Consider the following 20,272-nt stretch of genomic DNA (forward strand, 5'->3'; position numbering starts at 1 on the left):
AGACATACATCAAAAGTCCCACCGACGGCATGCCATGCGAGAGAGTCCCATGCAAGCATCCCAATATTTCTCCATTCCACGCTCGCGGTACCGCTTCATCCACGCCCCTCCATCTCTCTCGCTGTCTCCATCTCGCTGTGCTACCCCCTCTGGGTCTTCTTCCAGATGCTAGTTCATGAAGTTCCAGATATAGCCATCTCGATCCCCGTGTCTATTCTACGCGAGATCCAGGGGCAAGATGTTATATTTAGAAAGAGCACACTGTTGCTATATTTATATATAGGTTGCTATATTAAGATGTAGCCTCAATGCAGCTGTCTAAAAACGGCATGAGCCTTATTGTAACATCATTCGTGAACCCATCAAAGACGCTATCATATCCCTCTCTCCGCCTCTCTCTCTCTCTCTCTTTCTCTTCGGGCTTTTATTTCTCCCCCCTAGTCGAAGCCCCATAACGTGTTTAGTATTCTCATAACTCTGCTCCATACACGTCTTAATACGCGGTTACGCGCCGCATGCCTCTATTCCCCCCCTCCTTATCACTCCCCTTCTAATTTTCACGCGCCCACACAGACGTCACCATACGTTGGGAACCTGCAGCATCTCTTCCAAGTATTTCCCGAGGCCTACTATGAGACCATAAGGAGGGCGCTTCTTCGCTTAAGCAAGTAAGAGAGGAGCTCGTAAGAAACAAGAAGAAAAATATTGTTTCTAAACAAACAGAAGCGCCCAACCAACATTATCACCCTCAACATGGGAGCGAGCGAACCGGTTTCATGTGTATGCTCATTTCCGCCCAAGCGCCGTCATATAGCCCGGGGTAATTATTATCAATAGCCGCTAAAACAATGCTGTTGATAGTTTATTGAATCCACCATGCGTCATGTGTGACGAGTTACGCATATGGGCCCTTTTGTTTGCTAGAGTGGGTTCTCACATTCCGCACATGTCGTAGATTGAAATCTCGCTTTCAACGCCAGGGACCTTAATCTTTCGCTCCCAAAAATAAAACAAGCGAACAAACAGGGATCATCGATTCCCGCTGCTAATGAATGCAGTATGACCAAGATGGCGGATGGGCGCGTAAAGGGTAAGTACCGGTACTTGTGAGATACCAAAGGCAAAGATCAATCATTTCTTCTGTCTCTTTGCAGCTTTATCGCTCTTGTCGCTCAAAACACTCGCACTTCGCTTAGGAGCCGCACTCTCCAGCTGATCATCTGTCCCTTTGTCCGCCGCGTCGTCGTTATCGTCGTCGTCCTGTTCCACAGACGGCTGGGCTGCCGCTTCGTCGGACGGCGTGGCATCTTCACCGTCGTCCTCCTCCTTTTCCTCGTCCGCGGGATCAGCTCCTTCAGTGGCGCCTTTGTTGTCTTCTTCCTTGGAGGGTTCATCTGCAGCAGCCGCATCGTCCTTGGCATTGCCACCAGCGTCCTCCACTTTCTCGGTTTCTTCGTGGATACCGGCAGCCTTCTCACGCTCCGCCTTCTTCGCCAGTTCCAGCTTGATCTCCGCGTCAATCTTGTCCGTTACTTTACGAGCGTCGAGAAGGCTATTAACAGACGCCAGAAGCTGTTCGAATGCGTGGGTCGTTGCCGCTGTAGGCATAGCTAGCTTAGCAGGAACATCCAGCTCGTTGAGGGTATTGGTGATACGCAGTTGCTGCTGGTTTGATTTGTGAGAGAAAAGCTTGTTGATCTTTTCTGTCCGGAATGTAGGACCAGAGCCTAAGCGTTCATGGTGTGTAACACCGTAGATAATCTCCTCTTGTTCAGTAAGCTTCTTGCGCTCTTGTGGTTGAGACTGTTGTTGCTGGGCTTGTTGGGCTTGTTGTTGCTGCTGTGCCTGTTGCTGCTGCTGTTGAGCTTTCTTGTTACCAGGGGCAGGTGCCGCCGCTGGCGCAGAGTCTCGTGGACCAGTAGAAGCTGCGGCACTATCACGTCTAGCACTCTCTGGAGCTGCTTGTTGTGGTGTGGGTTGGCCAGTAGGTGTAGGTGCCTCGCCACCCATGATAGACTTTCGCTTTTTGGATTTATCGGCAGTCATCAAGTTTTGGAGCAATGTCTGCAAGCCAGTCGATGACTTAAAAGTGTTGATGTCTTGCTCCGCATGGGGGTAATCAAGGCGGTTATACAGCTCCCTCCGTTCTTCGTTAAATTTATCGCTTCGAGCCAATATCCGTTTGATCTCTAGCAGTAATGACTCCTCTTCGCGAGCTTCTTCGCGGGATCGCCCAAAGGAATTGAGCGCAAAATCCTTGCGCAGCTTTTCCTGCTGAGGGTTGAAATGAGCCATCAGTTCGTGCAGCGCAAACTCAGGCTGCGTCATGTATTGGACGGGTTTTTGAACGGCCATCATTCTTGATGCTACCTCGTAGTATCTCGCCTTGAGGTCTTCCATAGATCGAGTTCGGGTAGCTGGGACGATAGCCTTACTCTCGTCGCCGTCAGCATCGGCCTCTCCGTTGGTGGCTGGCGGACTCCATTCGTAACGATCCCATATAAGGGGCCATCGTATGTCAAAATCACGCACTAGTTCCATCAAGTAATCCGTCTCTTCCTTGGTCCAGTCAGGATTCTCCAGGACTTGACGATATTGGTCGTCGTTGTATTGAGGCACCGAGACTTGAACGTTATACTTGGCATATGACGAATCCTCAATTTCCTCCTCTCCCTTTGATCCAGACACATCATTTTCTCCAGCTTGTCCCTCACCACCCCCAGCTGTAGATGAAGGCTGCTTTCCCTCCTCAGCTCTCCTCCAGTGCCTCAAAATCAGACTTGCATCTTCCCTCCCAGAATTCTGAAACGGCCTCAGCTCCCACCGTGCGGCCGGCTTGCGGCTAGCAAAGCGGCGCTTCTTAAACTGTGTGACCTCTGGAACAATGGCGATGGGATTGTCGCCGCCTAGATTGTGAACCTCGCGCGCAAGGCCCTTGAGGTTGGGACGTGGCGCCGAAATCTTCTGTTTCTTGGAGGGGCGAGGGCCGCCGGCAGCGCCATCGGGGAGGTTGAGCACGTCGCGGACGTCGGAGGATGCCATTGTTGTTTTTCGGAGGATATTATCGTGTGAGCGTCGTTGTGAGATACGAGAAGCGAAAAGCGTTTGGGGAAGAATTTATGCCGTCATCGCTTTATGATCTCGAAAAGCGGAAATCCAGAAAAAGTAAAGTATTTCGTCGGAAAGAGAATATCTAGTTAGATAGGTTACAGGCGATCGTGGCGGTCGGGTGAGTGCGATGTTTGGAATTGAAAAGCAGCGATGGCTGGAGAAGAAGAGGAAAAAGTTAAACGAGTTGAAAAACAGCAGTCAAAGCGCAAGGCTGATGGATGAATTACAATCTGGTAGTTTAAACCTTGTCGTTCTGGAAAAGCGCGTTTGGGCGGCTTGTCGCAAGCACGTGACTCCGCTCTGGCGCTGCGCAGACCCCTGGATTCCTTGAACGTGGCAGCTTTCCCGCTGGAGGGACTCGAGATCGAAAAGCGGCCACCGTACAAATCTCGAAGGGAGGCTTGACGGCAATTGCATCCTTTCTTTTCTTTTCTATCCTCTGCAGCAAGGCGACAAGGCATCAATTGCAATTCTCTTGTAGAGGATTACAACTTTTTTTTTGCCTCTGTTTGGAAGAAGCGAAAGACTGGGAGCATTCAGTGGCCCCAATTACACCTGCTTAGGAAACGGAACAGAGCTCTCCCTCTACCCAACGAACGCCAACATGAGGTCCCTTTTTTCTTTCGCAACCTTTGTGGCTGCGGCGCAGGCCCTGTACTTCTACGTCGACGGAGGCACGCCCAAGTGCTTCTACGAAGAGCTCCCCAAGGACACGCTCGTCGTGGGCCACTACTCCGCCGAGGAGTGGGATGACAGAGCGAACATGTGGCAGCAGCACCAGGGCATCAGCATCTACATCACGGTCGAGGTATGTGCAAAAGAAGAAAATATATATACTACGTCGTCCAATGAAATGACAATGGGCATCGCCGGCTAATGTCTTGTGCAGGAAATCTTCGACAACAACCACCGTGTCGTCTCCCAGCGAGGCACCTCCTCCGGCCGCTTCACCTTCTCCGCCGCCGACGCCGGCGACCACAAGATCTGCTTCATGCCCTCCTCTAGCAGCGGCCGCACGGGCTGGCTCTCCATGTCCAACCCCAACGGCGGCATCAAGCTGCGTCTCGACATGGTCATTGGCGAGACCAGCCAGATTGAGAGCGACGACAAGGACAAGCTGACCGATATCACCACTCGCGTCAAGGACCTCAATGCTAGGTTAAACGACATTCGCAGGGAGCAAGTTTTCCAGAGAGTTCGTGATCCCTCCCTTTCCTCTTTTGTATCTCTCCCTCCCGACCTATAATTAATCAAAAACTTGTGTAAATCTACAGGAGCGAGAGGCCGAATTCAGAGATCAGTCCGAGTCTACCAACGCCCGTGTCATTCGATGGATCGTCATTCAGCTCGTCATTCTCGGCGCCACCTGCGCATGGCAACTTTCTCATCTGCGTTCCTTCTTCATTAAGCAGAAGCTTACTTAGGATGGATGCAAAATAAGATAAATACGGCGAGAGCAAACATAGAGCGAAGAAGAGGAAAGAAAAATTATCTTGTCAAAACAAATGTGGTGGAATTGGTGAAAGAGGACATGATACCAATTACATCATTACCTGAGTCAAATGTCAGGGAACATTTCAGTCATTGTGCATAGCCAAGTATATGATGATGAGAAAAGGGTAGAAGAAAAGGGTAGAAGAAAAGGGTTGGAGGTGGTACTTAATGCGGGATCTGAAGCGTACCGTTGTTACGAAAGATTGAAAGAAAAAAAAATAAAAAGTTCGATAGTAATTGCTCCAATTATTTTTTGATACTCATACTCTCTACTCGCCTTGCCGTTTGTTTTTTGCTCTTTTCTTTTTTTTCTTTTTGGACAATCCTAATTCCATTACAAGGTATACCGATGAATAACTCCCTACCTAATGACGGATCCCAAGCTCTCAAAAGACATCTTCTCGCCCTCCGTACAAAAAGCTCCGCCAACTTCTGAACTGTTTCACGCCATATGCTGCTACTGTATCTCAAATTCGTCTCTATACACACATTCCATTGCCCGCTCTTCGCTCTCCTCCCTCCCCTTTCCCATCTCTATCTCATTCTCCACCACTCCATGATTCGCAAATCTCGCAAGACTTATTATATAGACGGTGCAAATAAGAGTAAAAAGAAAAGTACACCCGGACCAGACCCAATGCTGCTGCCCTTCGTGACCATCCTGCGCCTTGCTGCGCTGCACATCGAAAGTGGTGTAGTATGGTGTCGTAATGGAATGTCAGACATAAGAAAACAAAAAAAGGAAATAATGAAATGAAAATGGAAAAAATGAAAAAGAGGAAAAAAGAAAACAAGTCCAAGCTAAAAATCAAGACCAGTATCCGTCTGTCGTTTTTTTCTTCTCTCTCAACTCCTGCTCGGTTGGTCATAATGGACATTGTGCTCCAATCAGTGTCGCGGTTCTTCTATTGAGTGGTAGGTGTTTATGACATGGAAGTGGTGAATGTATGGAGTAAATCGATTCGCTATTTGTTTCCAAACCAGAGCGTCGTCGCCTTGAAACGGTCCATTGTCCTTGTCTAGTCAAAGGCCCTGCAGCTCGCTATTGCCACGTAGAGTCTTTGGCCAAGCCACACGGTTGCTCGGAATCTAGAGAACAAATGTCCGCCGTGCCGGCAGGTATATATTTTGAGGAACCAAATCTCCAATAGAATTAAGGGGGGCGGTCGACATAACAATTGTCGGGGTACAATGTCGCGGCCAATGCATGGTAAATAAATTCCCGAAAAACTCGCTGAAACAAAAACGCTCACTTTAACCGCAGCAAATAGTCTTGATGAATTTCTGGAAGCCGCTGGGCTGGGGGGCTTCAGCAGGTCGTCCGCTAGGCTGGCCCGCGGCCGCCATGGGGCCCGGCTGGGTCGTTATCGGCTGAGGCAGGTTCTGGGTGCTGTTCTGGAACTGGGCCTGGGTTGAGCCAGTCGGGGTACCCATTTCGCGAAGGCCTGTTCCACTCATGCGCTGGGCTTGCAGCCCGCCTTGGGCGTTTGGACGATCTCTCTTGCTCCCCATCTGCTTGATCGGCGATGGAGGAGGTGGCTGCGCGGCGTTTAAACGGCTGACGGTGATCGGAGCCTGCTGTTGAGAGGTGGTATTCCCAGGACGATGACCACTGTGCAGCTCCATTTGAGAAGGACCGGGGCGGGCGTTTGGGTTGTGCAAGTATGCGGCGCCATGATTCTTCATCGAGTCCCACCCCTTTCCCGAATCCTTGTTGATCTTCATCCAGTCGTACTCGCCATCCTCGACGTCACCAGCGTTCTTCAAGGCCTGGGTGAAGAGCTCTCGAAGGTAGTCGTAGTCGGGGGTATCTTCAAAACCGAGGTTTCGAACATACGTCAAGTACTTGTTGAACTCTTCAGGGAAGCCCTCGCAAAGATCCTTAATGGCAGTGGTCTGCTTCTTTTCCCCTATCTTCTCGTACTTCTGTTTGTTAGTGGCAGCCTTCAGGCCCTGCCAGGGAAGGCCACCGCGAAGGAAATACATGAAGACGTGACCGAGGGCCTCCAGATCGTCTCTTCGGGATTGTTCGCGTCCAAGATGGGTGTTGATACTCATGTAACGGGCAGTACCGGACAGCGACTTTCGCTCACGGTAGGGAATGTGCTGCTTGGTCTTGGGATCGCGATATTGCTTGGCCATGCCAAAATCGACCACGTGGATGACATTGGATGCCTTGGTACCCGGTCGTCCAATCAGGAAGTTGTCAGGCTTGATATCACGGTAGATGAGGTTCTTTTCGTGTATCGTCTGGACTCGAGAAAGCATCTGCTTGGCGACCATGACAACAGTCTTGATTGTGAATCGGCGTCCGCAGTGGTCGAAAAGATCTTCCAGTGAAGGGCCGAGCAGGTCGATGACCAGGATGTTGTGCAGACCCTCCTGTCCAAAGTAGTAGACATTGGGAATGCCAGCTAGAAAAAGCGCGTCTCATTAGTATCCAAATGCCCATGACAATGGGATTGGTGCAAGTTGGCTAGCATATGACTTACGGCAACCGACGAGAATTTTGTACGTGCGGTACTCATCTCGAAGCTGTGGTGCATCACTCTTCCGAGGTTCCTGCGAGATAACAAGTCAGCAAAAAAAAAGTTTGAAATTGAATTGAAAATCGAATATCGAAAGCCATGGCGGAGAAAGACGCGATCATTTCCCGCCATTCAGAGATGATGGCTTTAGATTCGGCTCTGCTACTCACAAATTTGATGGCCACTTGCTGATTGTTGAGCAGGTTAGTACCCTCAAAGATGACACCAAAGGAGCCCTCTCCGATTTTCTTTCCGACTCGGTAGTGGACGCCGACGACGTTGGACGACGAGGAAGCCATGGCTGCGGTGCGCGATAGGGCTCCTCGAGATGTCGCGATGGAGGTTCGGATTGATCAAGGACTGAGGGCGAGAGAAGAACCGTCGACTACTTCCGGTTGGGCGAACGGTCGGCAGACGAGGCTCGGGAGCAACGAAGGCAGCCCCTGGACAGGGGGGGCGGAAAATTAGAGGGCCGGTATCTGTGGGAAGGGCCAAAAGGATACAAGCAGTCAGCGACGACGTGATGAAACAAGCATTCCGGCGCGGAGCAGCGATGGGGATGGAGGCGGGTGACGGTGCTGGAAATGATGGCAACGGAGATGCAGAGGAAGAGCGTCGAGACAGAAAAGGACGAAGGAGTGAGTGAGAGGCCGGCCGCTGGGCTGGGGCGCTGGATTTCGGGGCCTGGCAAAGTCTGCTGAGGCGACCAGCAGGGGTTCGGCAGGGGCTGGGCGGGCGGTCAAGCCAACCTGGGGGCTGTCCCGTGTACTGTCCAGCGCTGAGTGGCGGGCGGTCCACTAGCCTGGCCGCGCTGGACCGGACACGCTAGGCGGTGCAGCTGCACAAAAAGTTGTCCACTGCAGCGCCTGGAAGACAGCGCGCCAGCGCCTGCTGCGAGCAGACCGGCCGGTGCCAGATGGTGCCAAAGTCGCGGCCCAGACTGGAAGGCCGCCATCATGGAACCGGCGACACCGCGCCACGCAACGCAGCGCCGCCCACACCGGCAGCCGCGCTTCTTCGCACCGTGGCCTCGCCCGCATCCAGGCACTCGGCGGTTAGCATGTGCAGTAGTGCATAGTTGGACTCACGCGATTGCTGCTGGATCTGAGTTTGTTTGCCACTGCAGCTTTCGTTGGTTTCGTTTCGCAGGGTGCGTATGGTATGGGCTGGTCTGGTTGCTGTTGCCTGTGAGTGAATGAGTGAATGGCTGGCAGGAGGAAAACAAGAGGGAGGAAAAGACGCAGCAGCTCAAAGGAAAGGAGGAGAGGAAAGGGTGAAAGGGAAAATGGGACGCTACCAGGTTGGGACTCCAAGGCTGGGCTTGGGCTGGGGTTTGGTCGCGGTATTTCGGTGCTAGGCTGGTATCGCGGTACCTGCGCTTCACCGACAGGGTACTCGCGTGTGAGGTACCCGCTGGCTGCGACGTGCACCCTGGAGTTACTTTGATGGACGGTGCTTGGCCGCGTACCAGGAACGCGAGCTGGGAGCAGGGCCTTGCAGAAGATCCAATACAATCCAAACGAAGCTACGGATGGAGCTTGCAATAACCTTGGTCGCCATGCGACGCTGTAAAGACGTACCTTTTTTTGGCTTCAATGTTCTTATTCATCTTCTCTTTTTCTTTGTGCCTTGACGGATTACAGCAGTGGCTTGCTTTCTCAGGTCCAGCAACGTCATCCTTCGAATCAGCATTAAGAACCGGCCACTGCCCAAGTGCTAGGCCACCATGTGGTGCAGCGCCTGCGAATGCGACGGTTACGGGCACAGGACACGTGCAGCCGGTTTGGAATCTCGCGAGAGGCAAGAAAAAAGGATCAATGGCTCAATCCAAGTTTTCGTCACTGCGAATTGCCCCGCTGCCAGATCATTGTAATCTACGTAAGCCCTACCAGGCATCAAGATAACTTTGCAGGCAATAAAACCGGCGTCGTCGCCCTATTTCGCCATTTCGCTTCCGACAAAGCAGCTTCCTCGTCTGCGTGTTCACGACACGAGCCCGGCCCCCTCTGCTGGCGGCGCCGATGGTGATCCGAGTCGGTTCTTGGCATTGGCCATCGCCCAGCCGGGAGCAGCGAGACGTGTTGCCATTGTCGAATTCAGACAAATGAGTCGCCTTGCCCTCGCATTCCATCTGTCCCAATCACTGTTTCCTTCATGCATCCAAAGCTTTTGAGTTCCGGTGTCGTCCAAGCTTGCATTACGGTGACAATCTACACCTGCTGCTAGCAGAGACTACTGTGTGGAGAAGCCAGGCCAGACTCCATACTGCTACTAGTAGTATTCTGTGCTAGCAGCGACGGCCAAGCTTTAACGAAACGGTCCCTGATGCTAGAATCAGCGTCCCAGCCCAGTTAGACGAGCAGCCCCATCCGCGTCTCCACGGCAATGATAGCAGAGGTTTTGCTATACGGAGCTCCTCATAAACCTCCCCCCTGGCTAATCGATGGTGCTAGCTATCCGAGCTTTCTTCGTCGCTAATGACCGACGTTTTAGGGAACTGACTCCTTACCGCCAAATTTGTTTGCTGCTAGGCAATTGTTTTCACTAAAATCCTGCCTATGTCCCTGGATAATGCCGTAATAAAGCGGACATGGGCGACGACACTACGCCGTACCTTGGCTACCTTGAATCTGAGCAAGTGCCCTCTTATTAAAGATTGATCCATATTGCGTTATTAACTGGCGACAGTGATGCGCTGCTGGAACCTGTCCGGCTCATACGATTTCCGTGGGCATCTTGCCGGATCCGTCCCCCGTGATTTCACGATACGACGTATGGAGTAGGTAGGTACATGTATTGGAGGTCATCTTTATGCATCGCGCATCGTTCGCGGTGTCGCGGCAACGGGGCTCTCACAAAGTGGCTCCCTCATTCATTGTCCACGTCGGGCTCGATGCGCGTCTGTATTCAATAATCCAGCTCTATCCCCAGCTCCATCTCCAGCTCATACACCCACTGAACGCGGCCCTCGAGTCGCATCCTCATCCCCGCATGCAGCGCCGTCAGCTACGAGGCACTCAATGACTGGCTACCGCTGTGAATAGCACGCTGCACCTGAGTGCACTAGTCTCGTCACAACGCAGCTGCATACATGCACATATGTGAGTGACACCCAGAATGCCCTTGCAGCATATAATATCCTATAATATCTGCTGGCCCATCGCAATGTCGTGGAGCCCGTGAATCCATGCGTCTGCCAGGCACGGCCGAGACCGTCGTATTACATGTCTCTGGGCCAATGGCGAAAGCCGACGACGAATGGGGCTGTCTCTTTTTCCAAGGCGACTATTTTCTCTCCCTTTTTGGAAGCGAATGTATAGAGTAAGACGTGAAGGGCGAAGTATGCAGCCTCCAGCTACCGGGCAACGCCTGAGTCTCAAAATCCTTTTCTATGCCACATGCGACGTAAAAGTGCAACGTAGAGCAGAAAAGAAAAGGTTGAACAAGGCTGCCAGGCACAGAAATATCGTAAAATGCTCACCATCAGTATAAACGTATTCGCAATGCATACGAATGGCATCTCCGCGTATTACACATAGCGACACGATGCAATCTGCTCGGCGTGTGAGTCAATAAGTCCAGATAGCATATGCATTAGCCGATAGATGGGCTACTGCAATTGGATCGATCGATAGTTTCCGATCAACCACTCCGAAAAATCGTCCGTTCAATTAAACACATTAGCGACTTGGAGTTGAGCCCTGCGTGGGTGGCTTGGCTGCCATATCTGTGTCTGGCTACCCTATAACAATGCTATAATCGAAATTTGATATCTTTGGCTCTTGGCTTTGCATTAATGATGGATGAGTATAGTAATACACTATTAATGAAAGAAAATAACGCTCATTTCAATTTTTGTTTGAACAGCCACGAACAAGCTAAACTTTTTGTATGTTAAGCTACCTCTGTATCGATACGTGCAATTTGCCTATCAAGGTGTCCTACGCAGCGACACCTACGCAATGACGATATAGCGATGCGCCGATACCAAAAATGTAGATATTAGCTGACAACCTCTTGCATTTAGGCCAACTAGGCTGATCCACAGCCATTGAAATCGTTGCAAGTCTCTCCGTCTTCAGACCCCAGCGCGGCGCTACTCCAGCTTAGAAATCCGGACATATCAATGCTATTCGCGGCCGCTTAACTCGAGCACGTCAACGGCTAACGGCCGCGGCTATTTGCAAGGGCGCAAGCATACACCTCGTCGTAAAACATGGGGCCTCTGCGGTCTTTGATGGGACAAAGTTGCCCCGCCTGTTTGACGACAAGAGCGCATCATGGCGGGGATCGCAAATTGATAATACACACACATATACGCCACAATGGGAGTAGCTTCCGCGAAGAATGAATCCCGTCCTGTGTGTGTATTGTTCACCAACTTGTGTGTATCTCCAACTCCGAATTCCCTCCTTCTTGTGTTTCCCCCCACTCATGATTTGTAGAGTCAAAAGTGCCCCTCAGGAGCTCTTGAGGAGGGGGAGGGGAAGCTAGGATGGACTGTACATCGGGGTATTTAAACAAGGACGTGTCGCCTGCGAATTGTGCTTTCAAAGCTCATTGATTTTCTTTCTCAGCATCTCACAAGATAATCTCCCAAAAAATCAGACACAATGGCCAAGCCCGACGGACTCCCCGCTATGACATACCGATTCCTGGGACGCTCAGGTCTCCAGGTCTCGGCCATTTCACTGGGAGGATGGCTCACTTACGGTGGCCATGTTGATCGAGGTGCGTAGAAGAAAACCTGGGAGAAGAAAGGAATGAGAGAAAGGGAGAAAAGTGACGGAGACTTACTAACTGTGCGTTAACAGAGGGCACATATGCATGCATGAAGGCTGCATACGACTCTGGCGTCAACTTCTTTGACTGCGCCGAAGCCTATGCCGGCGGCGAGTCCGAGATTGTCATGGGCGAGGCCATCAAGAAGTACGGCTGGAACCGCAATGACTTGGTCATTTCCACAAAGGTACTTGAAGAAGTCGAGGGGAAGTTCACGTCCGGGAGAATCTGTTACTAATTGTCCAATAAAGATCTACTGGGGTGGTGCATTTGGCAAGAACCCCGTCAACAACCTGGGCCTCTCCCGAAAGCACATTGTCGAGGGCGTCAACGCCTCCCTGAAGCGCCTGGACCTCGAGTACGTCGACCTCATCTACGCCCACCGTCCCGACCGCAAGACGCCCATGGAGGAGACCGTCCGCGCCTTCAACCACATCATCGACTCCGGCAAGGCCTTCTACTGGGGCACCTCGGAGTGGACCGGCGTCGAGATCGCGGAGGCGTGGCGCGTGGCCGACCGGCTGGGCCTGATCGGACCGCTGATGGAGCAGCCCGCCTACAACATGCTCAACCGCACAAAGGTCGAGGGCGACTACCAGTTCCTGTACCGCCAGCACGGCCTGGGCCTGACCGTCTTCTCGCCGCTGTACCAGGGCATCCTGTCCGGCAAGTACAAGAACGGCATTCCCGACGACTCGCGCTTCGCCCAGACCGAGGTGCCCTTCATCGCCGGCTACTGGAAGCGCACCGGCAAGGAGGCCTGGCAGGAGATTATCAACCGCGTCAACAAGCTGGAGCCCATTGCCGAGCGGCTGGGCGTCAAGCAGGCTGCTGTGGCGCTGGCCTGGGTGCTCAAGAACGACAATGTGAGCTCTGCCATTACTGGCGCCAGCAGCCCCGAGCAGGTGTATGAGAACATCAAGGCGTTGGAGGTTGTGGACAAGTTGACGCCGGAAATTTTAGCCGAGATTGACGACATCTTGGGCAACAAGCCGCCTCAGCTGAATGACAGAGAGTAGAAAGAGGAATTAAATAAAAGTATAAGTAGTCTGATTATTTGTTTTACTAAAAGATGGCAAAAAACCAAGCAATATAATGAGTTATGGATAATTTGGAGTACATCTCAACACAGCCTCTCATATTGGCGTCTTGCCAAGACTGGTATATGGTGGCACCTTATGTTATGCTGCACGCCAACTCCTTTGCGTTGACTAATAAGCCCTAGGAATCAATTCGAACCTTAGGAAGCCACAATCAATCTAATCAACAGATTGAGCATCTCCGGTGCTTGAGCTTATATATTATAAATATACGTGTTTCCCCCCATCTCATAACTGAGTTGTTTGAAACTGTCTGCTCTTTACAACCAAAGTCAACAATAAACTCATATTTTGTCTATTTGCGTACCTATGAGGCAGAAGTATAGGTAGAAGTATATGCAGCTACAGATATGTCTACCTCACAAGTTTTGGAATGGTTTCCATGGCTGCAGACTCCCGTAATTGCGAGTGCGCCCATGGCGGGCCCTGTTAGTCCAGAACTCGCTGCTGAAGTGACCAAGGCTGGTGGTTTAGGTAGGTATCCGATGATATCCTTACATGCGTCAAGCTCGGCAACGACGTCACAACACAAGATGAGAACAAAAGAAAATGGAAAAAAAAAAAAAAAAAAAAAAAAAAAAAGAAATTGAAAAGACGGACAAGGAAAATGAACTTTCAAGATAAATACTAACATCCAACTTGATAGGCTTCTTGGGCTGCATCGCAGATCTCAGCGAAAACTCATCCCAAGTCGTCCGGCTCGACGCCGAGTTCATCAAGATCCGCCAGCTCCTCGGCGACGACGCCACGACGCCCTCCGGCCACCTCCGCATCGGCGCCGGCTTCCTCACCTGCCACAAGTCCGTCGTCGACTTCGAGTTCTCGACCCTGCCCATCATCCAGAAGCACAAGCCCGCCGCGGTGTGGCTCTTTGCGCCGCACGAGAGCATCAGGCCGCAGAGGGAGATTGTCCGGTTGCTAAAGGAGCTTGAGACGCCGCCGCGGGTGTTTATCCAGGTGGGCAATGTGACGGCCGCGAAGGAGGCTATTGATGATGGCGCGGATGTGGTGGTTGCGCAGGGGACGGACGCGGGAGGGCATCAGTACGTGAGAGGGATGGGCGTGGTGCCGCTGCTGGCTGAGACGAGGAAGTTGGTGGATGAGGGGGGGTATGATGTTGCAGTTTTTGCGACGGGGGGGATTACGAATGGAAAGGGTGTGGCGGCTATGCTGACGCTCGGTGAGTTGACTTTCTCTCAAATTATATATACGATGAGATGCGATGTGCTAACGCAAATTATAGAAGCGGATGGTGTTGTTATTGGTACAAGAGTCTGTAACCCCCTTGCGACATACGCTTTTCGAAAGAGGAACAAGAGACAGCCAAAAACCTCGTCGATGCCAGACACGCTGTAAGCTAACAGAATGCTCTATAGTTCATCGTTGCTAAAGAAAGCATCCTCCCCGAATTCCGCAAGAAGATCGTCCTCGATGCCGTTGACGGCGCCCTCTCGACGCTCAAGTCCACCTTCAACGACAAGATTGCCGATTCTGATCTCTGGGGCTCGCTTTACGACGGGAGAGCCGTCGTTGGTCCCATCCACGAAAAGTATCTCGCCGGGGCGTCGTTTGAAGACTGTCGTAAGAGCTTGAAGGATGACTATCCTCCTGGAGTGAGCGAGAAGATGATTAATACTTGGGCGTAAGTTTTATTTTCCCTCTTTCCCGGTTGTCAGAATTGTGGCATTTGAAGAGATACTGTAGCTGATGAGTTTTGATATGTCTTATAGAGGTGCCGGTATTGGACTGGTGACTAAGGTGCAGCCTGCGGGTGAGATTGTACGTGAGGTACGTGAGGAAGCCAAGGAGGCTATTCGCAAGGTTGCAGCTCGTTTCTAGACGCATGAGCGAGCAGTATGTTTGAATAAAAGTCAATCACTTTGCAAAAGAGTGGCTCAAAAGGGTTTTAAATTTCTAGCTGGAAGCGCATCCAGCCGAGTATGGTATTCTCGTCTATGCCGACATTCATAAGGCACCACCTATATATATATATGTATATATATATATAGTAAAATCAATTTCCTCCTCCTAGCTCATGCAGCGGGCAAGTAGCAAACAAACAGCGTATCAGTGATAGCTGTGGCTGCAGCTTTAAACAATGATGGTATGATACATTAATAAAACAAAATCAATGCCGTTTAGTATGTTGTTTGTTTTTGTTTGTTTCTTTCTTTCTGTTTTCGTATATCGCAGCCTTTACAACTTGGCCTTGGTCTGAGCCTTCTTCAGGATGGGCTCCATCTTGGTGGCCTTCATGACGTCGCCCTTGACCTTTAGCTTGCCAGACATGAAGAGACGCTGGGCATTGGCCTTGCCGGTAACGAGCTTGCCGAAATCCTCGTCGGAGAGGGACAGAGTGACTAGAGAGAGCCAAAGTTAGCATGCGGGTGTCCAATAAAGAAACGGATGTTGCAAATGTCATGTCGGAGGAAGCCCATACCGTTGGCGTTCTCGGGAAGGCCAGCCTCAACGGTGCCCTTGTCCTTGAGGTCAATGTGCCAGCTGGCCGTCTCGCCCGCCTTGTTCTTGAGGGTGAAGGCAAAGACAGCCTTGCCGTTCTTGATGGCGTCCTTGCGGCCGGCTTCGTCGCTGCTAAGAGCGGCGTTGATGGCCTCGAAGGCCTCGGAGGAAGGGAAAGCGTCTGTGGCAGCGCGCGCGCGCAACAGATTAGTCTTTTGAGCTATTGGCTGGGAATGAATGGGCTTACCGTTCTTGAGAGACATGGTGGGCGAGAAGCTATTGAGAGGCAAAGAGGGAGCTGGAGGGAGGGTATACGAGTTGCGATTTTTGAATAAGTTCAAGGAAGAAAGAGGAAAGAGATTTGGTTTAATATGTGACAGGTAGTTGGCTCAGTATTAGCCGGAATGGATGGATGCGTCTGATGGAGCGGACATGTGATGCGAGCCTCGGCCGAATTTGCTGACATCATCATTTCCGGCGCTCAATTGCTTTGTTGGGACTTAGTCCTTGTACTTGGTCCTCTCGACAGCACATGTTTGTAAGAGATGAACCGATAAAGTGGCTAGCTGCTGGCCCTAGATCGAAGAAGTCTAAAAGAAGGGGATCTACGTGGACGAAGCAATCTGGAGTTCCCCTCTGAAGCTCATCGTCTGCTCGAGTTTACACGACCCTTTCCAATTGCTGCATTCTGGGCATCTCTTCATCTTACGTGGGGGGCTTACCCCGGGTGGCGCATGCTCGGGGCCCCGGATCTTGCACGTGGTAGTAATTCAGAAACAGCATAGCCGAGCGCATTAGGACGATCAATTGAATCTTTTGTTCATTTTACACTTCATGTGACTGAAGGACTGGGCTGAGAGGAGAAGCGTAGGTGTGCTGCGAACCGCGGATGTTGAGGTGAGATCGATGCGCCATCTAAGATCCAACTCCAATCGCCGTAAAAATACATTCAATATATACAACCTCAGAACCGCGATCAACAGATGCAATAAGAAGACTCTATATATACACAGTTCAAATGGAAGAGTGATGAGCATAGCAGCTGAGAGGGTCGTCATACGCGCTGTAGCAGGACATGCGTGCAAGACCGGGCCTTTACCGAGTCTTTCCCAGGATCCAGTGTCTCTGGCAAAGATGGTAGTATCACATTTATAGCTCCCACTCGGGGACAGCGAAATCGCGTTGCTGAGGCCAATTCTCAGGTCTACAATATGTTAGTAGGATATTCCACGCTTGAGCATAATTTTTTGGGCAAAAGAAAAAGGGGAGTACAGTAGTACATACCTCGTTAGCAGCAACGTCGCCATGCGTCGCCTCCGCTCTCCCAAGTCCTCGGCCGCCGTCAACCGTAGCCAGTCGCCAAGTTTCGTCTTGAGCTCCGTCTCACTCTTGCCCAGAATATTGATGCCACGGTCAGAACAGGCCAGTCGTAGCTCCTCAATTTCAAGGCCCAAGGGACCTCCATCTTGGAGTAGCCGCTGGTCGTCGATTTCCAGGAATATCATGCGCAGTCTGCCCTTGATAGCCCACATGCCTGGGGGAGTGAATCCTAGGCGATCCCACATCCTCCCTGAGAGATCCAAAGACTTGAGGAGGTGTCGATGTGCCACGCCCTTTGTGAGTCCGGGACTCGGCGCACCATGAGGGTGCCGGCTCTCCAGCTCGTTGAAAGCAGCTTTACGTCGCTGCTCAGCTTTTTCTCGTGTGATGCTTAGAAGTCTCGGAAATCGGCATGTATAAGGCAAGATTCCGGGCAAGAAGATGACCAAAATAGGTGTTAGATCCTCAGCAATGAGAAAGAACAGGGCGAAGAGGGGCAGTCGTATCAGATCGTGTCTCGTTCGCCATAACAGCACCCAGTCTGCGCGTGAGAATGTGCTGGGAATATGGTGCGGCTTGAACATTGATGGCCGCTCCTCGTTTGGCAAGGCCTTGACTTTTTCGTTGACCAGCCTGCGGTTCGCCATGATGGCTTTCACGCCATCCTTGAAAAAGATGACATAGGCTTTGCCCAGCTTGAAGTAGTACTTGATCTTTGATGACTGGGGTTCAACGGTTTCCAGCGGCGGAGGACGAGTTGAAGCAGGAGGGTTAACAGCCGCGTTTATAGGCTTCTGCGGCTTGGAAGTGGGACGAAAGCCCTTGTTAACAGTAGGGGTGACAGCTCTTGTAGGGGCAGCAGCTTTTGTTTGATATGCAGCTGGGCTGGTGTGCAGGGCTCGCGCCTGCGCGGCGAGGAGCTGAGGGCTGAAGAGCCATGTTTTTTGCGCTGTTAAGCCGCATCGCTGCGTGACTCGATAACTCATCGCACCAACTGGCCTGCCACCGACACCGTCAAATCACGAACAAATTGAAAAGAATTTATGAGGATCCGCTATCATGTCTGTAAACGTCTGATTGAATGAGAATTGCGTTGCAGGACGCAGATGGACTAGAAGAAGGCTCGTGTCATAGATTGTCGTGTCATAGATTGATGCCGGTGTTTTACCAGCTGCTAAAATCTAGTTGCCTGTTCAGGCACGAATCTGGCACACTGCCCTCTTCAAGGTGCTGTAATACGTCGAAGCCAACTGCTCAAATACTAGTATGTAGAAAATGAATAGCAACCGCTATATCTTAGTACCCTACGAGCATTTTCTCTAAGTTTATTTGCAGCTTACAGAGGTAGAGTGATGTATGACGTATAGATGTCTGGCACTTTGTATCTCGACCTAGACTTACAGAGGCCACTCAGTAATTCTTCTCATGCTGGTAGATATGTGTACAGTATGCAGAAGCCTATAGTAGATTGATAGTACTGATTGTATACAGGGAAAAAAATACCTATGTATATAAGCGTCTAGAGTTGATATTGAGATTGTGTCATTGGGATGGTAGTAGGCATGCCTATACACTTGTCGTGGCTATTCAGAGCTCCGAGAACAATATACGTCCACCTCGGGATCGACTTCTAAGCGCCGAATCCAGATTTATACCGATGGAGGCCCGGGGAATCATGTTCCGGGCTTTCCTGCTAAGCGATGCGGCTTGCTTCTCCAGTTTGAAGTGGGCGCTTGCTCACCGCATTCGTCTCGCAAGAAACTGAGAGTTGATCACCGTTGACATCCCTTTTGGGCTCCATACATATTTCTAGAATAGCGACGTGTCAGAAAGATGATTCGGCAGTAAGTTAGAAAGAGCGGCGGCGCTGTTTCGAGTGGTTCGTGGATTGGTCTAGCGTACAAGTTATGTACATGTAGCCCATCGGATAAGAAAGTGGCCTCTTTTCATAGCAACGAACTCGATATCGACCATAGAATGTAGCAGTTTTGCCCTTTATGTTATAAAGCCGAAACTCTCCTTTCGCTATCCGCGCCAAAAATGCGATTCTTAAGACACAAAGTCTCCACCGGGTAGTTCCGATGGCGTCAATTGCCATCCACTGACTCGCTGTGCCGAGTCTTGCTGAGTGGGTTCCCATCTCGAAGTTTTCGGTGACTAATCAGTCAACTCACTCATCGCTTTTTCCACATCCCTTCGAGAAAACCGGCCAGCAGTTACCGATCTGTGAGATTGAATAGGAGATTTGACAGACGCCAAGGACGAAAAAGGTTCTTATTGTCGCCAGGGATTAAAGAGAAACACAAGGGAATAAAAGGAGCCATGGTTCGTTGAGGGTCCCGGTGCTAGCGAGCAGCAAGATGGAGAAAGGGAGGTTGGTTATGCTCACCTGAATGCCGCAGGTCCACGCCGATGCGTCCAACTTTGCCGAGGGCGTCACCAAGGATGATGCCTATGAGCAGGTGCTGTTGCAGGCCGAAGGGCTCTTTTACGGTCAACGCAACTGGGTTCGTCAATCTCCTTAATTCTCCTCTTCACCGCGTCGACGACGACTAACAGATGGTAACAGGTCTGGTAGGTGATCGGCATCACATCAAAGGAGTAGAGCATCTCATACATGGCCCTCATCGTATTGACACGAGGCGGCTTCTACTAGTAACCTGTCCAACGCAGCCTCACTACTATGGCATGCCTACAAGTCGCTTGGCGCCCCAAGCAATGAAGTAAACTGGGCAGGTAAGTGACGTTGATACGCTTTATCTGTGTATCCCAGGACTTCTTGTTTATTGCTTCATTCTAGGATTCTATGTGCTGGATCCCACGAAACAGGACCAGCTCATTCTGGGACCATTCCAGGGCAAAGTTGCCTGCCAGACGATCCCCTTTGGACGAGGCGTATGCGGTGCTGCTGCCGCCACCAAGACCACGCAACTAGTCGAGGATGTGGAGAAGTTCCCCGGCCACATTGCGTGTGACAGCGAGAGCAAGAGCGAGATTGTGGTTCCCATCGTATCGGGCGATAGAGTCGTCGCAATCATTGACGTTGACTGCGCCGTCCTGAATGGATTTGACGAGACGGACAAGAAGAACCTGGAGCAGCTTGCGGAGCTTCTGGCCAAGGGATGTGATTGGTAGACGTTACGTATAAAGAAAGTCTTCAAAAGTTGTGCTCCCTTAGCATTACGTGCATTCGGACATCGATGAATCGCTGTTTGCGTGAGAAGAGCCTACTCAGCCACGATCGAGTCTCATTGCATCGGAAAGACTCTTGGTTGCGTGACGTGCTACCTCGTATCTACCGTAGGTAAATCGACACGATTGGCGATGAGGATCTGCTAGTCAGCATCCTACTTGCCATTTGCCAATGCTCTTACAAGCTACATGAATACAGACCCTGGTAGTTGTACTGTTGCATAGCACTAGTACCTACCGTCCTGGAGAATATAATTCTCGAAGCACGAGTCCCCTTACCCAAAG

General features: G+C 51.1%; 8 protein-coding genes across 8 annotated transcripts; 4 read left to right on the top strand and 4 right to left on the bottom strand.

Moving 5' to 3' along the window:
* Positions 1-1,131: 1,131 nt before the first annotated feature.
* On the bottom strand, positions 1,132-3,042 carry TGAM01_v207742 (SWR1-complex protein 4; the record flags this gene model as incomplete). Its single annotated transcript, XM_018805236.1, has 1 exon — positions 1,132-3,042. One exon carries the CDS (start codon positions 3,040-3,042, stop codon positions 1,132-1,134), a length of 1,911 nt encoding a protein of 636 aa, XP_018661686.1.
* Positions 3,043-3,715: 673 nt separating this feature from the next.
* TGAM01_v207743 (hypothetical protein) lies at positions 3,716-4,535 on the top strand (the record flags this gene model as incomplete). Its single annotated transcript, XM_018805237.2, has 3 exons — positions 3,716-3,919; positions 4,001-4,306; positions 4,386-4,535. 3 exons carry the CDS (start codon positions 3,716-3,718, stop codon positions 4,533-4,535), a joined length of 660 nt encoding a protein of 219 aa, XP_018661687.1.
* A 1,324-nt stretch (positions 4,536-5,859) lies between these two features.
* Positions 5,860-7,432, bottom strand: TGAM01_v207744 (casein kinase I; the record flags this gene model as incomplete). The annotated part of the gene is made up of 3 exons (XM_018805238.1): positions 5,860-7,019; positions 7,098-7,167; positions 7,304-7,432. The coding sequence occupies 3 exons, from the start codon at positions 7,430-7,432 to the stop codon at positions 5,860-5,862; spliced, it is 1,359 nt and encodes a 452-aa protein (XP_018661688.1).
* Positions 7,433-7,656: 224 nt separating this feature from the next.
* TGAM01_v207745 (hypothetical protein) lies at positions 7,657-8,192 on the top strand (the record flags this gene model as incomplete). Its single annotated transcript, XM_018805239.1, has 2 exons — positions 7,657-7,771; positions 7,963-8,192. The coding sequence occupies 2 exons, from the start codon at positions 7,657-7,659 to the stop codon at positions 8,190-8,192; spliced, it is 345 nt and encodes a 114-aa protein (XP_018661689.1).
* Positions 8,193-13,365: 5,173 nt separating this feature from the next.
* Positions 13,366-14,854, top strand: TGAM01_v207746 (hypothetical protein; the record flags this gene model as incomplete). The annotated part of the gene is made up of 5 exons (XM_024550156.1): positions 13,366-13,489; positions 13,662-14,195; positions 14,259-14,287; positions 14,392-14,657; positions 14,746-14,854. The coding sequence occupies 5 exons, from the start codon at positions 13,366-13,368 to the stop codon at positions 14,852-14,854; spliced, it is 1,062 nt and encodes a 353-aa protein (XP_024405121.1).
* Positions 14,855-15,211: 357 nt separating this feature from the next.
* Positions 15,212-15,738, bottom strand: TGAM01_v207747 (fatty acid-binding protein; the record flags this gene model as incomplete). Its single annotated transcript, XM_018810819.1, has 2 exons — positions 15,212-15,375; positions 15,456-15,738. 2 exons carry the CDS (start codon positions 15,736-15,738, stop codon positions 15,212-15,214), a joined length of 447 nt encoding a protein of 148 aa, XP_018655959.1.
* Positions 15,739-16,624: 886 nt separating this feature from the next.
* Positions 16,625-17,781, bottom strand: TGAM01_v207749 (hypothetical protein; the record flags this gene model as incomplete). The annotated part of the gene is made up of 2 exons (XM_018810820.1): positions 16,625-16,679; positions 16,760-17,781. The coding sequence occupies 2 exons, from the start codon at positions 17,779-17,781 to the stop codon at positions 16,625-16,627; spliced, it is 1,077 nt and encodes a 358-aa protein (XP_018655960.1).
* A 1,336-nt stretch (positions 17,782-19,117) lies between these two features.
* On the top strand, positions 19,118-19,930 carry TGAM01_v207748 (GAF protein; the record flags this gene model as incomplete). Its single annotated transcript, XM_018810821.1, has 4 exons — positions 19,118-19,120; positions 19,198-19,306; positions 19,469-19,531; positions 19,596-19,930. 4 exons carry the CDS (start codon positions 19,118-19,120, stop codon positions 19,928-19,930), a joined length of 510 nt encoding a protein of 169 aa, XP_018655961.1.
* Positions 19,931-20,272: the final 342 nt, after the last annotated feature.

This window comes from Trichoderma gamsii (assembly GCF_001481775.2).
Source record: "Trichoderma gamsii strain T6085 chromosome Unknown Scaffold_29.2, whole genome shotgun sequence".
Taxonomy (NCBI): domain Eukaryota; kingdom Fungi; phylum Ascomycota; class Sordariomycetes; order Hypocreales; family Hypocreaceae; genus Trichoderma; species Trichoderma gamsii.